Source organism: Dermacentor variabilis, chromosome 11 (assembly GCF_050947875.1).
Source record: "Dermacentor variabilis isolate Ectoservices chromosome 11, ASM5094787v1, whole genome shotgun sequence".
Taxonomy (NCBI): domain Eukaryota; kingdom Metazoa; phylum Arthropoda; class Arachnida; order Ixodida; family Ixodidae; genus Dermacentor; species Dermacentor variabilis.
In genome coordinates, this window is record NC_134578.1 from 56,212,916 (window position 1) to 56,230,870 (window position 17,955).

The following is a 17,955-nucleotide window of genomic DNA, read 5'->3' on the forward strand; positions in this document are numbered from 1 at the left end:
AAACCTCGGTTATGTCGATCTCAAGATTGACCTCCACCGAAGAGTTCAAGCTTGATTGGCCAGCTTCGCCGCAATACAGCTGCGGTATGCGGCGAAGCATACCAAGGTAAGGGGCCACTGTTACGGGGCACAGTATGCGTTCCTTAATTATGCAGGCATGCACATGCAGTCTCCGGTCACCATACAAGCAGTTTTATGCCTAATTAGCATACCGGCAGCCATTCAGAGCTGTTTCTGGCGTTGTGGCGACTTGAGTCTTCGTTTAACCCACCATGTTTTTCTCGTATGTGAGACCTTTAACGGAGACTAGCATGCATTGCTCAATTATGCACGCACAAGCCATGCACCAGGAAGCAGAGAAACACAATCTATGTTTTGGGAAATCTAGCAGAAAAGAAGGCAGTAAGATAATGATACTATGAAAGTCAAGGGGATGCTTGAGGTCAGCAAAAGAGCAGGGGGTTCATCTAAAACTCTGAAGGCCTGCCAGTAAACTTTCTGCATCTACACGAACATAATGCAACTGCGATTGTTACATGAGGGTTGACTTTCCAGTCACGCAAAACAAATAAAAGCATGAATGCAATGTGAGATAAACTGAAAAAGAAATGGTACCTTTATTCAAAGAATCGCATTTCCGAAATGAGTTCTTTTCACTCATCGTCGTCTGAGGGGGACGCAGAGCTTTCCTTGAACAGTATTCTCTGGCAGTCACATTCGGAGATAGCTTCACTTTCACAAAGCTTCACGTGACTCGGCACCGACGCATCCCCAACAAGTGTTTCTGGTGCTGTGCCGAGGTCACTATCAGTGCCAAAAGAACTGTTGGCCATATACTTTGAGGAGTTCGGTGCCAGGACATGCCAAGTCTCGTGAAAGCAAGGCTATCTCCGAAAGTGATCACCCACGAACCAAGTTATCTTTTGTGCCATGGAGCTCATTCCAGGTTAGCCACTACTCAAAGACCGCACAACTATTTCATTCGGAAACAGTATCACGCCCCTATGAGGCCCACAGATCGAGCACTTCCAATCGGCCTCATAACTAAAGAGGACCTCCCGCTGGTCTCACCATCCGCAAATCATGGAGCCGCAGCGGAGTTGCCTGTACTGCAGCACTGTAACACCATCTACAAGCACAGCAAAAATTGTGTCGATTCGAGCAGGAAACAAGTTCTGACTTCGTTCGGCTTGCCTATGAATCGGATCAAGAAGCAATGGTACAGGATGCCAACGTAATGATAACAACCATGAGATTTAGAATATCTGTTTTAAAATGGTCAATTTTGCCATTACTTGAATGTAACGAGAGGGTCGAGTTCAAGCAACAGAAACTCTGAAAAGAAACTCACGTTACGATCGAGTAAATACGGTATTAGGCATCTCGTTACCCTTACTGTGGCAGGAGATGGCGCATATATATGCATGTGTAAATTAAGGAACATGTGCTACGTCTCGTAGCAATGACACCTTTCCTAACTTGGGTTGCTTCAGTGCATAACACGTGCTGTGCTGTGGCGAAGCCAGCTTTAACAGCCAAACTAAATTACTGTTTAAAGTAAATTACCAGTGTGTTGCGGCGTTTTTTCTGCCGTTTGTTTAATTCGACCCGCCAGATAATTCGGCCAGTTTCGGCGGTCCCATCAGGATCGAATTAACGGAAGTCGACTTTACTACTACCACCACAAAGGACGTGGTGGCCTCGTCGGACCCACCTTTGGTGCGCCCCACCAGGAGTAGCACCTTGCAGTCACGCACTCGGAGGAAGAGCCCTGTGCCTGCGCCACAGGTGGTGACATGCAGGTTGCACGCACCTAGCCGGTCCCCACCAACCTCCACCTGAAAAACAAGGAATTCTTTCTCCATAACTCTGGCTTACACAACCGTTGCAGAATTCAAAAAAAAAAAAAGAAAAAGTGGTATACTCAACACAGCATTGAGCTTTTAATGCCTGCTACCCCAGTCCCAGGTTCTAGCTAAGAGACGATGAGCTCCGTCCCAATTTTATTTAAATTCGCACAACACGCTTCATCCAGATATAATCTACATAGGTTTCCACAGCATCCAATGTTACCCTCATTTTTTTTTACAGTCAAGTTTGCTTGTGGAAGCTTTATGAACTTTTACTGATGCAGCTTTCTTCAAAACTGCCAACAGAACCACCGAATGATTGATTGCTTCATTTGTGGGGCCACCATAGTGGAGGGCTCTGGATTAATTTTGACGACCTCGTGTTCTTTGATGTGCACCTAAATCTAAGCAAAAGAATGCTTTTGCATTTTACCCCGATCAAAATGTGGCAACTGAAGCCAGGAATAAAATTCGCAGTCTTGCGTTCAGTAGCCGAACGCTATAGCCACTGAGCCACACATGCTACCACAACTTACAGGCATCCATTACAGAGTAATCCCAATATGGTGGCACCTACAAAGCTTCCTTGTAGACAGAAGTCTATTACATGTCGCAGCATGCGATACCATAAAGATGTAGCAGCGTTGCAGTCAGTTTCACTACAAGCAAAACAGACTCGTTGCACGATGCAGACAAATGAGCCCCTGGGCACAATAAGAGCAAGTATGATGAATTCTGGGAGCAGGGCTTTTGCCAAAAGGAAAGGCGAGCACTTTGAGCAGAGTCCCCGAGTCTTCTATCAGTTCCAATGACGGTGGAACGCAAGAACAGTTGGACCATTTATTTGCATGTCAATGAACCCCAGGGTTGAATGTTGGTGAACTTCCTTGCAGGAAAGCTAGCTTTACAGTTAGGAAAAGGGCATAGTGTTTTTGCTGCAATAGCCGCATTAAAGGCATGCCCGGAGCATATGCTGGTGAACTTCCTCGCATGAAACCTAGCTTTACAGTTGGGAAAACAGCAGTGTCTCTCCTACAATATGGGCACCGACCGATAAACCGGACACCGATAATCCGAGCATGCTTGGCAATTTAGAGAGCTTCGTGGCACCGCCAACGGCATAGACTTAATGTATACAGACGACCGATATTTCAGACAGCCGCCAGCTCTACATTCGATTATCCGGACTCCGTCCGCTGCTGTAGCAAGCGCCAACTCTGCCGCCATTATCTCCTCCGGCAACCTCGACAAGGCATTAAGTATGGCCTTGATCACCGCTGTACGCCTTCGAGATTTAACTGCAATTGTTGATCTTGGAGGCGTTGCCTGAATTGTGAGATCACCATCAACATCGTGATCATCACATCCTTTTCCGGCACCCCCGCGCATGGCCTGCTATCGCCATTCTGTTGAGTTTGCTTTGCGCAGTCTTCTGCCATGCTGTGCTTGTTTGTTTAGTTTGCATTCCAGACAGCACTCTGCTGGCTCCAACAAGTCTTTCTCATAAAGTTATGGATAGGCCACATCAAGTGGAAACACAGTGCCCTCGCAGTCCTAATGAGCCCTAATCCGTAACTGAAGAGGCTGAATTGCCACCTACCACAACGAGCTCAAATGCAGACATCACTGATGACCTGCTGCGCTGCAGTGTGGCAATTCCTGCCGCTGTTAGATTTGAAGTCTTCGCAGACATCGACAGCGCGGTTTCGTCATGTGCCGAACTGAATAATGACGAAATAATTGAGCAAGTTCTCCCACCATCAAACAGCGACTCCGACTCGGATGATGATGTGCCGTGTGCACCAGAGCCTTCCACATGCAAATCAGACTCAAGCCTTTGCAGTACTTGCAGTGGTATACAGTGAAACTCAAAACTGGCAGAAATACAGATGAACTCGGTTGCACGTAAGCGGAAGTGCATGCAGCAACGCATCAACCACTTGTTTTGTGCACAAGGGCCTTAAAACATAAAGAAAGTGATCTCCTTCTTATATATTTGTTTTTTTTTTCCGGAAATTCGATAGTTCGTACTTATGTTGAATTCCAATGGCGGAGTCGGAGCAAGTTTTTCTGCTCGTTTCTGAGCAGGTTTATTCCAATGACAGAGTGAGGGCGGGAGTAAGGTGTTCCAATGAGAGAGTCAGAGGGGATTCAGAGCGGGATTCACTCCGTGGAGCAGAAAAAGATGCTCCGCCAAAATCGGCGGAGTGGACCGGAACTCTGCGTGACGTATTTCCTTTACCACGTTTGTCTGCTGGGAGGCGCCACCGGTCACGACTCGCGAGGAAGCAAAAGCTGCTGCACGCTTGGCGAGATATCCATTCCGCACATTTAAAAAAAACAACAGCTGAACGGCGCTGAAGAGACAAGTGACCGGTGCGGCGGTGCTGGGAGCATAGAGTTTCTCACTATAACACCTAGAGGGAAATCTGGCGCCACCGTATATGGGAGTTTCTTAAGGGGGCACCGTGCCGTCATGGGAATGACGGTATATGTGTCTGCGAGGGTCGTGTTGGCTGGTGTTGTACGAGGCTTCGTCTAAAACGTGGATATGGCTACACAAATAACGCGTTCTCAAAGTAAAATCTTTATAAAATGTTTCCATTCACGCATATTACATCTTTACTCACCTACAATGCATGACCAAGCGAAGAAAAGCAAGAACAGACGACAAACTGTTTCAAGGCGATCGCGAACCTTGTCGTCTGTCCTCCAACTTTAGCGGCCCGCTGATACTTTTTACGGATCATGTAATCGTACACGCAATAAGTTCTCATAGTTAAACAAAACATGTTTTTGCGTAATAATAAAACCAAAACAGCATTTGCCGTGCTGTTTTAGTAGAAAATGAATCATTGTTACAGACGGAACAGTGCTTGCCAAACGCATCTTCGAGGTGTTCTGTATCTCCGAGAACGATGCCCATTCGAAGTCACAATATACCGGCATTCCCATGCATTCCACAGCGCAGCAGCGCCAGATTTCCCTCTAGGTAATGTAGTGAGAAACTCTATGGCTGGGAGCGAACAGCGGAAGGAAATGACAACACCCAAGGCATCCTGGGTAACTCGGAGATAGAAGTTCCGCTTCCGCCTTGCTCCGGCGGCGCAGGTTCTGTTCCACTCACGGATTTGGAGGCGTTGCTCTACGCCAGAGCCGAGTGCTCGCTCGCGGAGTCCGTCGGCTGCTCCGACTCCGCCATTGGAATTCAACATTATTTACGTTCCCTGTGGAGTCCAAATTATCGATCGTTGACTGTAGCTGCAATAAATGCATGGCCGGAGCGCATGCTGGTGAACTGCCTTGCGTGAAAGCCAGCTTTACAGTAGGGAAAACAGCAATGTCTCTCCCACAATACAAACATGCCAACCAATGAGAAATGGCTGCATCGCAGTGATGCGTCACTGCAGTGTGCCACACACCTGGCAACAATAGCTCTGAGAGCAGAGGATGCGGCCACAGATGAGGCACAGGGTGGGCGAACGCGAGTCGTCCCCGTCCGAGTTGGGGCAGCGGAAGAGAGACGCCTCGTTGATAAGCTCGCTGAAGTCACTGGGCAGCTCCACCAGCCGGTTGGGCTGCACGGGGTGCCGCAGGAGGCGCGGGGAGCGCAGCTGCACGCGCACCTGCGGATGTGAGGCCCACCTGGGAAAAACAGACAGGAGAGTGGGTGTGAGCTGGGTTGATAGAACTGTGTGCGGGGCATCGAGACCAGTCTGGTGTGCGCGTATTCACGATAACAAAAACGTGTTTATTTATGCAGCAGAAGGCTCTCAACGGGCACCATAAGCTTCTCGGGAACAAATTTTTCTTTGCGATGCGCACTGTCTGCCGCAGTATTACGTGCGGTGGCCTCCAAAATACATGCACAGATGTCAAGCTTCTAAGAGCCTGCATGGCGCACTAAACCCCACGCAAATGCCAATGCTACACAACAGACATTGATTCACACACCTGGCTTCTAATTGCACACTGCTGCAAGGGGGATGAGTTCCAACTCCCAGTGGCAGTGTGGTAGTTTTACATGTGCCCAAATGTGCACGAGGGGGGTTGAGGAGAATTATCACTCAATGACAGCAATTACAAGGTGGATGTACACGCATGCAATGCATGTGAGCACCAGTATGTGGGAATGGACATGGACACTTGGGGGCAATCTGGCAGGTAGAAAAACTGCATCTGCACGTGTCACATCTCCCACGGATTCTGCACAGGCATTCACCACACTCACTCACCCTAATGCCAGCTGCCGCAGTAGTGGGGGTGCCAGGACGCTGGACAGGTCAGTTGGCACGGACAGGAACTCACAAAGTGCCCCCCAGGTGTCGCCACCGGCCAGGCACAAGGCATCGGGGGGTGGCCGGCTACTCAGGAAGTGCAGAAAGATGGCACTGCACCGCAGAAACGGGCGCAGGCCTTCGTGCACCGCCTCCACAAATGATGCACCTAACTGCAACATGAAATCAAATCAAGTGACAGGGTTCAACACCCCAAAGCAGTACATGGATTAGAATAGATGCAGTATTGGGGGGTCCCGGGTTAATTTTTACCACCTGGGTATTAACGTGCACCTAATTTAAGTACACAAGTGTTCTTGCAGTCTACATCCATTGGAATGTGGCTGTCACCACAGGTGGGGATCGAAACCACAACTTTGCACTCGGCAGCCGAACAACACAGCCACTAAGCCACCGCGGCAGATAGCCCCCCGAGAGATGCCGACATCAAAAGAAGTCCATCTACACTGTGACATCACAGAAATGAGCAGGCATAATTGGCTAGCACATCTGTACAGGTTATCTTTATGTGGAACAGATCGCACAACCTGGCGCAACCACAGGGTGCGTGCCTAGGTTCACTGACACCATAAATGGGAATTCGCAGCCACAGAATACAGGATACAGATAATGTAACAATTCTTTGCCAATGCCATCCCTACTAGCACATCGTCAGTGGTCATAGCGTCATTCTACCTGTGTTATCAAGGGGATTACAGCTGGCTTTGAATGGTGAACACGAGTGCCATAGAATCGAGCAAAACGATCACAACATTATAGTAGCTGTATCTGTTTTCAGTGCTATCGCAGCCACAAACACCATATGGAAACTCTTAGGAGGGGACTTTTCTGAGGTATTTAGGGAGCTGAGATTACAAGGTATCCGGAGTCCCTCCAGCATGAAAGATTTTTAAAGGGTCAAAAACACTAAGTTGACAGTGTGACAGGAAAAAATTTCAATGTAACCATTACTTTAAGATAACAAGCGTTTACTGTGCTGTGGTGCGTTTTCCCAATTTATACCATAGTCAAAGCAATATTCTTATGATACAGATTACCCTTTGTAACATTTGCTCAACAACTCTGCCAATGGTGTTTTTACGTATCTTCTGCATCTTGCTTAATTCGACCCGCCGGATAATTAGGTCAATTTCGTCGGTCCCGTCAGGGCCGAATTAAATGAAGTCAACTGTATAACAGTTTCAGCCAAACGAACATTTACCATATTTATTCGATTTTGAGGTGTTTAACAATTACCAGGGGAGGTTGCCAGTTGAAGAACCCAAGAAAAAAGAACTTTGGTATGCACACTAATATACGGTGACATACAGTAGCCGACTAATTATTCAAAATTGGTGGGAATTGTCCCAGGTATTGAATTACAGTGGACTCCATATTAATGAAGTTCGCTTAAACAAAAATGTTGGATAAACAGAAAAATGGTATCAACATTGGTTAGCTGTCTATAGGCACGTCAATAAACTTTGGTTTATTGTTATATCTATAATATTCCCATATTTTCCCGAACTTCGGTTAAATGGAACTTTAATAAAAACTGCCACCTATGCCACTGGCATTACGGAACAGGAAAAGATCGAGAAAATGTCAGATGTCAATGCTATACATAGCTCAGAAAATTTAATCCATCAGGCAATTGCGGAAGAATTAATGCAAATTAAAGATGTTGAAGTTGCAACTGAGTCTCCATCATGAGGGCTTCGCTGGGCAAGTAAAAAATCCCTAAAGAAGGGATATCTAGGGAGCACACAGTGAATCTTGCAGTCACGCTGCCACTATTGCTTCGTTCACACTAGAGCACTACACTCATGGCCTGTATTTTCAGGCCTAAAAGAGCTATGCGGCGGCACGCCCAAGCCCGACTGGGTAGTTTCAAACTTGACCCATACCCGGCCCGGGCCCGAAAGATTTGGGCCCGGCCCAACCTGGACTGGCCCGGTTCGGCCCGTTAGTGCTTGAGCGTAAGCAAAGTATGGTCCAATTCTCAGTAATTGTGAAGATACAGTCCGTGGCACAGGACATTTTCTAGAGATAGCTTCGACTGTGTCCAAGCGGCTGAGCCCAATCTGTAGATGCTGTGGGGAACTAGCAACACTGAACCACATAACATGGGACTGCATGGAGGACAAACCTCCTCCTAACCTCATGGCCTCTCCCTCACCTGAAGCATGGGAGGCAGTGCTGCGCAGTTCTAGCCTGGGCATCCGACTTCAGGCCATAAAATGAGCTGAAGTGGTCACCATCAAACATCAATTGACAGCCATATGGCCCGCCTGAAGAAAGCGCACGTAATCACCCCACCTAACACTGATTAAATTAAGTTTTGCCTACCTATAGTAGGTAGTTTCCAAAAGTCTGCAATAGCATTCCCGGCCTATTACGGGCCTGACAGAGACTGGGGCCTATTACAGGACTGACCATGGCCCGGGCCAGACCCGAGCCCGGCCCAGGCCCCCAATAAAGATAGCTTACTCGACCTAAGCCCGGCCCACAGGCTGGGCCAGGCCCGCGCTTTCGGGCAGTGCTCTAGTTCACGCCTCCATGAATAATAGACTGTGGTGATGGAGAATAAGAGGTAATGCCCCTGTTACCTGTTCTGAGGAGACAGTTGAAAATATCCTGAGACAAAGGTAAGCGTAACACATCAGTAAACAATAAAAGACGGCCCGCAATCACCGTGATTGCATGCCTGCGCATCAAACAGACACGAAGAAACATCAGGCTCACCGTTGACAGATTCTGCGGTAGCATTCCAGCGGCAGAGAGCACTTCCCTGCAGAAGTCCAGCAGCCTCGAGTCAGACTCGGAAGATTTGTGCTGCTCCTCGACAGGTGATGGAGAGTCCGTATCCATCTTCTCCTCATGCGACTCTACCGTTAGAATCACCTGCGCAAAAGCAACCACATTCTTCGTAGCAGTGGATTCAAGAACTGACACCTTCAACTGCGTTTCCTTTCCTTTAGCACCTATTTTTTTTACAGTCAACATCTGATTGTATGTTTGGGGGGGGGGGGGGGGGGGGCTCCTTACGGTTCATAAAAACATCCAAAAGAATGAATGCACGCCTTTAACTAACTGCCCTCAAGCCCAAAGTACTCCAGCCACATCCGAAATAGGTTTAAAGGTGTGCCAGTACACTTCTTAGGTGTGCCCATGCTCATAATGTGACAGGAGACAGCAGATGCGCGTATGTGATTGAAGAACACATTTTATGCCCCTGGCTCCTTCGCACTCTTGGTATGCTACACCGCAGTACACTGCATATGCTCGACGGCAAAACACTGCTGCATGGCGGCAAAGCTAACTTTCTGGACCAGGCGTTATGCAATCCTTCGGACTAGGGATATGCAAAAACCGAATGTTATATTTTGAATCGAATACCGAATCGTATCAAGAAAAAAAGGCTGAATATCGTATCGAATATCAGACAATTTAACACAAATCTTTTTGCTTCCAAATTTTGTGCAAAAAACAGTGCTACAAATGCTCAGGAGGCTAATCATAATCACATCACTTAAAAATCTTGCTAGGTATGAGTAATTTGGGTACCTATGAATCGTGATGCATAGTATCCTCTACTCTTATTAAAGCGAACTACAAACTGGTTATGCCAGTACTGATAACTAACTTCGTATGTGACGGTCTGGAAAATATTTTTTTATTCATAAGATGTCTGTCAAACATGTAAAACTAAGTGCTTTCTTTTTCCTTTGAAGCTGAAGAAATAGCTAATTTTTCCTAAATACCAATGCGGTTTTCAGTTTAACAGCGAGCCATACTGTGCTTATTGGCGACCCTCTATTGCTTAGAAATTATTGCTTTCCAGTTTTCTTCCAGAAAACGGGAGGGTTTTTCACCCTAACAGCAAGTGATTTTAGTGGGTTATCATCAGCTCGTTAAGAGCAATGTGCGCAACAGGCAATGCTGGGGCATGCACATCCTGTCACTCACCACCGCTTCACACAGTCGCGGGAGCTGCACGCGTCAACCGCAGTCAGCGCCGACGGTAAAAAGTTCTCAACTCGGGAGGCCCACGGCAAGTTCGCGCAACACCTGCACCCTCCACTTTTTGTCCGCATCCGTCTGCCGTCTGGGTGAATGCGTCTGCAACGAAGGGCCAGCGCGCTGCCACTGGATATTTTCGAGCCCGCCATGTAAATCCAGAGCTTGTCTTGTGACAGGTGGCTGTAAGCTATGAAAAGAGACTGCTGTGCACTTGCAGGCACCGTGCAGAACGAGGGGCCAGCGTATGGTATTTACACCGTATGTTGCAAAGATGGTGGCCTTGAACACACAACAGTCATCCTGTGCACTAACTCTCGTTGATGAGACGGTTTGTGGGCTTTCTGCGGGCTGTGCAGCCACTGTAAATAGATCTGCATTGAGTCGGTAACTTTAGTTTCCAACACCCAGCGACGCTGGTCATTAAGCCAGATGGGCTAGACAGTGTGTCCAATGGTGTGGCCGTGACGAAAATTTGCCACCAGCTGATGTGATAACGGGCTAGAAACCATCGTGAAAAGCTTATCGCAAGCATGTTTTTACGGGTGGCACAACAGTGATTGGTCGCGAGGTCACGCATACGGGTTAGACTGACAGCCGCTGAAGCGGTGTTCGGGACCGTGGTCGATCAGCCAGCAGCTACCGCGAGCATGCGTGCCAAGTTTGTCTGAGTGCTCACATGTAGGTAAGGCGGCTCCGAATTTTGCAGATCTGCTTGTATGAACACTGAATTCGTGTATTCGATGCGATTAGCATGCCTTCCCATGGCTAATCGGCCTGATCTTCACACATGCATCTGTGCTTTCCACAAGTACTGATTTTGTTCCCTCTGCTCGTGGAGCGTTAATCACTTCTATTGGCCCGGTCGACCTGGTTGAAACTTGTACCAATAAAGATTGCATGCATCTAGGCTCCAGCTACAGCCACCTCACTCACCAAAGATACCAATATTCGAAAAATTCAAATATTCAAGAAATCGAATATTATATATTCGATTCGTGAAACAAATTATTAGAACGTTCACTATTTGATTCGAAATCGAATGTTCCGAGTATTCGCACACTCCTACTCTAGACTGTTACCATGTTCGGCGTTTTGACAACCTCAGTGAGGCTAATGAAGGCCGAGTAGGTGCCCTTGCTCACAACGAATCTTTCAAATGAAAAACACAGCACCAAGCAGCAGAAAGCTTCATAGTGAATGTCGAAGCAAGGCATAACGACAGCACAAAACGACAAATACGACTTCCAGCGGATCAACGGATACGGGCGCTGGTTAGAGGCTGCGAGAAAACCAAATGAGGCGGAGGTGGCTTCAGATAATGCCATTTTGGACCTGCAGCAAAAGTCCGAAAAATCGGACGGCGAAGGGTTTCACGTGCTTCACGTGTTTATACACTGACTTTACAGGGTAAGTGGTCGTGCTGTGAAGGCATTAAAATTATCAAGAATGTTAAAAAGATAGGGCATTGACTGTATTGTAATAGAACAACATTTACTGTATACTGTATACAGCAGCCGACAGATTTTTCGGACTCCAGTAATTCAGACATGATGCATATTCCAGATTTAATGAATGCACCGTCGGGGTTCTCTAGAGCTAATGCATTTTTGCAATGATTTTTCGGACAAAATTAGGCCCCAAAGTTTGATTTTCTGGACTAAATCGCTCATTTTGAGCCCCGCTACCCAATCATGGAGGCCGCCATGTTACATTTTCCACTAGCTTGGCTCCCAGTCGCCCGCTCCATAGCCTTATAGATTGGGAGGTAAACATTATCAATAGAGAGTGCGCGCCCTCCTCCAGTCTCGAAGGTCATGCCTGCTCTTGCTTAGATAACAAAACGCTCCAGGGGACAGCACTTTCTTACTTTTCCTTCTTTTTTTGGTCAGCACTATCATTATAATCACTCAATGCCCAATTAATTTTTCTTTTCCTTTTTTTCATGCTTCGGTTGCCATTTTGCATGTGGTGTGACACAAAAAGGTTGTTGCATGTATGTGTGGTTGTACGGGTCCGCGTTTGTGCAATCGGCACCACCTCGTGCGCCTTACGACAACCAAGTGGTGCGAATTAATTTGGCTAATTTCTTTATCTCCATGATGATCTCTGCCAATGGAGACTGCCAATGCGGTGAAGCTCTTATCGACTGAATACGGAGGTGACGACTTTCTTGCGCAAATTCACGCAAATCTGATCACGTCCTAGTGTAGTATAAGGCAGGACATTATTAGAGATTTTTTTAAGCCACCTTAAGCCTAATGAATTTCATTTCTTTGGACGAGTTTTTCGGACTGTTCAATTTTTTAAAACTATTTTCATTCCTGCGAGGTTCGTAAAATCGATAAGCGACTGCATACTTCAGTAAGGGTTGAACCCTCAACAATCAGCCCAAAATTCAAAAAAAAAAGTTGAAAACCTTGGAAAAAGAGAAGTTCACGCCTTTTCGGACTACTTTTCATTCCCGTGAGGTCCGTAAAATTAATCGGTGACTATATACTTGAGTAAGGGCCGAAATCGTGTGTGAGCCGCACCCTCAACAATCAGCCTGAAATTCAGAAAATTTTAAGGAAACCTTGGAAAGAAGTTCACGCCTTTTCAGACTGCTTTTTGTTCCCGCAAGGTCCGTAAAATCGGTCGGGGACGGTATACTTGAGTAAGGGCCGAAGTCGTGTAAGAGCCGCACCCTCAACAATCAGCCCGAAATACGGGAAAGAAATCTGAAGCAAACCTTGGAAAAAGAGAAGTGTATGCCTTTTCAATTACTTTTTGTTCCCGTGAGGTCCGTAAAATCGGTCGGGGGCTGTATACTTGAGTATGGACCGAAGTCGTGTAAGAGCTGCACCCTCAACAATCAGCCCCAAATACGGGAAAGAAATTTGAACGAAACCTTGGAAAAAGAGAAGTGTACGCCTTTTCTATTACTTTTTGTTCCCATGAGGTCCGTAAAGTCGGTTGGTGACTGTATACTTGAGTAAGGGGCGAAGTCGTGTAAAAGCCGCACCCTCAACAATCAGCCCGAAATTCGGGGAAAAAATCTGAAGCAAACCTTGGAAAAAGAGAAAAGTATGCCTTTTCAATTACTTTTTGTTCCCGTGAGGTCCGTCAAATCGGTCGGGGGCTGTATACTTGAGTATGGACCGAAGTCGTGTAAGAGCTGCACCCAGAACAATCAGCCCCAAATACAGGAAAGAAATTTGAACGAAACCTTGGAAAAAGAGAAGTGTACGCCTTTTCTATTACTTTTTGTTCCCATGAGGTCCGTAAAGTCGGTCGGTGACTGTATACTTGAGTAAGGGGCGAAGTCGTGTAAATGCCGCACCCTCAACAATCAGCCCGAAATTCGGGGAAGAAATTTGAAGGTAACCTTGGAAAAAGAGGAGTGTACGCCTTTTTGATTACTTTTTGTTCCCGTGAGGTCCATAATATCGGTCGGTGACTGTATACACCTCGTGCACCGCCCATAGAGGCGCCACTGATAGCCACCTAGCGGGCGCTTCCAAAAGTACACGCGGGAGCAGTAGCAGACGACAAGCCTTTGCAGCAAGGGTGGCTGCAGTTCGCGGCTGCAATTTCTCCTTTGCTGGGGTGTCAGACTACTTCTGCGGTGACAGCTGTAGGGAAGACACTGACCTCTGTGGGAGCGTGTATGAACATGATGTTACCGGTGTTTAGGACAACCTAGTGCACATACGTGCCAGGTGCGTCCCGCAAACAAACGCCATGAACCCCATTTACATGAAGTGGAGCTCATGTTAACTAGCCGATAAATTTTGTTAAATGATGCGATGTCGCGATCGTTCTTTTAAATTCTACCCTTGCCATAATGTTGCTTCTGTACCTCAATAATAAGCACCCGTCATTAGTGCAGACTTATATCAAACAAATCCGTACGGTGCGATGTCTGCATATGCCGTTGTGATTTTTCTGCCGATGAATACATGCGACATCGCCGAATAAGTGCAGTCAAAGTCGCCTCAAGAAGAGTAATTGCGAATTTATTGATGGAAACGCGTACACTAGTCAAAGAAGTTACCAACGCACGGATTAATAAAAGCGCATGCTAGCACCGTACGGCCGATGTAATTCTTCTTTATACGCCGGTGAACTGCCCTTCCCACTGCAGTTCTTGTAATTTTAAATTCCCCAACGGAACTGCTTGGAAAAAGTACAAAGATATAAAGTCTGACTAATTTTTCAGCACATTTTGTAAATGTTACAAGAGAGAGGTGCCACATGATATATTTAAAGGCAGAGCCGCGCCAGTCAAAGTAAATGAGCGCTGGCGGCAAGGCCAGGTTTAGTCCTCTGTGGCGTAAGCATAATAAGAAAGAAATCAGTTGCGTACAAAATTCACATGCAAGAAAGGACTACGTTGTGAAACGAACAAATCACTCGGTGTGTTATGTCTGCTCATACAGCATCGAGGTGTCATGACTTCCCAAACGTGACGCTAACTTATCAGCAAAAAATGGAACAAAAATACCATATGCCGCAACTATCGGCAATTCTCGCCCTGAACTACCTATATTCTAAACATACTTCCCAAAAAACCACAATATCTAAGATTCCCTCGGGCAAAAAGAGTAATGGTGTTAAAGAAGCACTTGCTTAGTATCATTCTGATAAGACACAGCGTGATTTATACCCTTTACAAACGAGGCAGGGTGAAAACTTCCCAGCTCAAAAGAATCAGCAAAAGTTATGCACGAGGCAACTAGCAACAGTTAAACATGTGCAAAGCCAGGCATAAGATAGATGTAAAAACATGAAGTGCACGACGGCCGGTGCGACGATTTAACGGGCCACATAAAACCAACAATTTCAGTTCTTGCAAACTTCAGTAGCTTTAACATACAACGCTCGTGCAGTCGTGCTGCCTAGCTAGCACAACACGGTAAAGAAGCGGAAAACAGTATAAGCCGCAAACAGCATTCCGAACTTTAGCGAAATGTTTTTAAACCGCATGTTGCACTGCAGACGAACTTCGTCGCTTACACGTCGAACTACGATCGAGTCGAAAAAAACACCGAAGCTACAAAGCAAAGGATGAGAACAAGATGTTTCCCTTCGAAGCGAAGATCCATGGGTACCGTTGCTCCCGCTGATGAGGCTTTGCGGGCAATGATTAGAACCGTATCGCCGGCACGTTTTTGGTGGTATTTGAGCCCCCCCCGTGCAACAATTCTACGACATTCCTTGAAGCTTTGGCCACCCCATACATGCGAAGGGTGTTGCCTATTTTGCTATGAAAACGTTAATAAGACAGAGAAGCACTATCAGCGACACAACAAACTACGGTGCACGGCTGGCTCCTCTCCCGTGTGTCCTGCACAAGGCCACCACCAGTGGCGCGTCCATCGGCATGCACTACGCGTGCACTTGAGTGAGGGCCGAAGTCGTGTAAGAGCCGCGCCCTCAACAATCAGCCCGAAATACGGGAAATAAATTTGAAGGAAATCTTGGAAAAAGAGAAGTGTACGCCTTTTGGATTACTTTTTGTTCCCGTGAGGTCCGTAAGATCGGTTGGTGACTGTATACGTGAGTAAGGGCCGAGGTCGTGTAAGAGCTGCACCCTCAACAATCAGCTCAAAATACGGGAAAGAAATTTGAACGAAACCTTGGAAAAAGAGAAGTGTACGCCTTTTCGATTACTTTTTGTTCCCATGAGGTCCGTAAAATCGGTCGGTGACTGTATACTTGAGTAAGGGCCGAAGTCGTGTAAGAGCCGCACCCTCAACAATCAGCCCGAACTACGGGAAAGAAATTTGAACGAAACCTTGGAAAAAGAGAAGTGTAAGCCTTTTTGATTACTTTTTGTTCCCATGAGGTCCATAAAATCAGTCGGTGACTGTATACTTGAGTAAGGGCCGAAGTCGTGTAAGAGCCGCGCCCTCTACAATCAGCCCGAAATACGGGAAAGAAATTTGAAGAAAACCTCGGAAAAAGAGAAGTGTACGCCTTTTCAATTACTTCTTGTTCCCATGAGGTCCATAAAATCGGTCGGTGACTGTATACTTGAGTAACGGCCGAAGTCGTGTAAGAGCCGCACCCTCAACAATCAGCCCGAAATACGGCAAAGAAATTTGAAGGAAACCTTTGAAAAAGAGAAGTGTACGCCTTTTCGATTACTTTTTGTTCCTGTGAGGTCCGTAAAATCGGTCGGTGACTGTATACTTGAACAAGGGCCGAAGTCGTGCAAAAGCCGCACCCTCAACAATCAGCCCGAAATCTGGGGAAAGAAATTTGAAGGAAACCTTGGAAAAAGAGAAGTGCACACCTTTTTGGACTGCTTTTCATTCCCACAAGGTCCGTAAAATCAATCGGGGACTGTATACTTGAGTAAGGGCCAAACTCATGCAAGAGCCGCACCCTCAACAATCAGCCCAAAATTCGGAAAAAAGAAAAGTTGAAGAGAACCTTGAAAGAGAAGTGGGTGCCTCAATTAGCTATAGTATGGCCTACCATATTTTTGCGCAAAGCTGCTAGCAGAATGCATCTGACAGCATACAATGCTGCACCGAGCAAAACAGCAAGCATGCAGCTGGCCACAACTCCGGCTTTGGCAAAGGATGCACATGTCGGTGGTCCACACAGAAAGGAACTCAAAGGGACAAATAAGTTCATTACAAAAACAAACGAATTCACTCTTTGGAGCAGAGAAATCACAGGGATCCCACACAACAGGGAAACTTGCGCCAAGATAGCCTGCCCCCACGCAAGGTCCATACCTCGTCAAATTTGTGAGAAAAAACTTTGCTGCTTTTGCACACTTATGCAGTATCTGCTGTATACATTACATGACCTGCAGAACTTCACTTTAGCTACACCTGTTTGCTGTCTAACCCATACCTGCGCTCACTGCGCAGTTTCTTAGCACACTCTGTAGATCATCCTCAGTTTATGATTCCCACTGGGATGCGCCACCATCAATCGCACTGCACAACTCACCTGTACCAGGTGAAGGGCAAGGACTAGCCGCAGGACGTGACCGTCTAGGGCGCCCCCTAGGGGCAGGGGTGCAGTGACGGCAAACAATGATGGTGCCGACAGGCACAGCGCAACCAGCAGTCCAAATGCGTCTATGTCCAGCACAGACCCGGTGGAAGCCGTCTTGAGAGTCATGGCCACTGACGGAGGCAGGCTGGGTTCAGACGGCGACACGCCTGCAGTGCCTAGGATGTCCCGCGCCAGGCACGTGGCAGATGTCAGTGGTTCTTTGGAAGCTTCGCCACAGGATGCTGCAGCTGCCGTCCCCGTGTCGGCAGCAGGTTGAGAACTCGCAGATGTTGACATTGCGGGATTGCCATCTTGAGAACTGGTGGGGCATGTACCGGGCGGGCTATGAAGAACGAGAGAGAAAGGAGAATGAAGGAAAGTTGAGCAAGTTGGTAAGTCTTCAGTTTCATACAAAAATATTTGGCAAATTCAATTTCACTCCTAGGTGTCATTATCTTCTATGGACTGCCTTTTCAAACCAAAATGAAAAATAAGAATGCGCATGAGAAATGTGGGGTCCTCTCCATATTCTTTTTTATATATATATATTGGAGCTTAAATTCAAAATTTTGGCTGTTTTCACAGCTACATGTGCTAAGCAGCTACAGGCTGCTACATGCTTGACATTGAAGAGGCTTTGAGTGGAGCTTTTCACGTTGCCAATGCATGACGATTTCACCACCTGGTAGAAAAAGATCAATCCATCTCTACAACACCTTTTGTCAGGCATAATAGCATAAGGACAAGATGACTCATCCAAAAAATGGCCAATGTGTCGTCACAAATGCTTCATCATCAGCGGAGTTGCA

The 17,955-nt window shown here is 46.9% G+C and overlaps 1 protein-coding gene across 2 annotated transcripts in view; it reads right to left on the reverse strand.

Annotated features, from left to right (window-relative positions):
- Ubr1 (Ubr1 ubiquitin ligase) overlaps positions 1-17,955 on the reverse strand; it is a 63,727-nt gene that overhangs the window by 5,195 nt on the left and 40,577 nt on the right. For both annotated transcript variants that reach the window (XM_075675617.1, XM_075675618.1), the window contains exons 22-26: positions 17,099-17,489; positions 8,873-9,031; positions 6,086-6,300; positions 5,273-5,495; positions 1,715-1,838 (exon numbers count right to left, since the gene is read on the reverse strand). In XM_075675617.1, the coding sequence (XP_075531732.1) occupies positions 1,715-1,838; positions 5,273-5,495; positions 6,086-6,300; positions 8,873-9,031; positions 17,099-17,489 (1,112 nt within the window). The remainder of the gene's footprint in view (positions 1-1,714; positions 1,839-5,272; positions 5,496-6,085; positions 6,301-8,872; positions 9,032-17,098; positions 17,490-17,955) is intronic.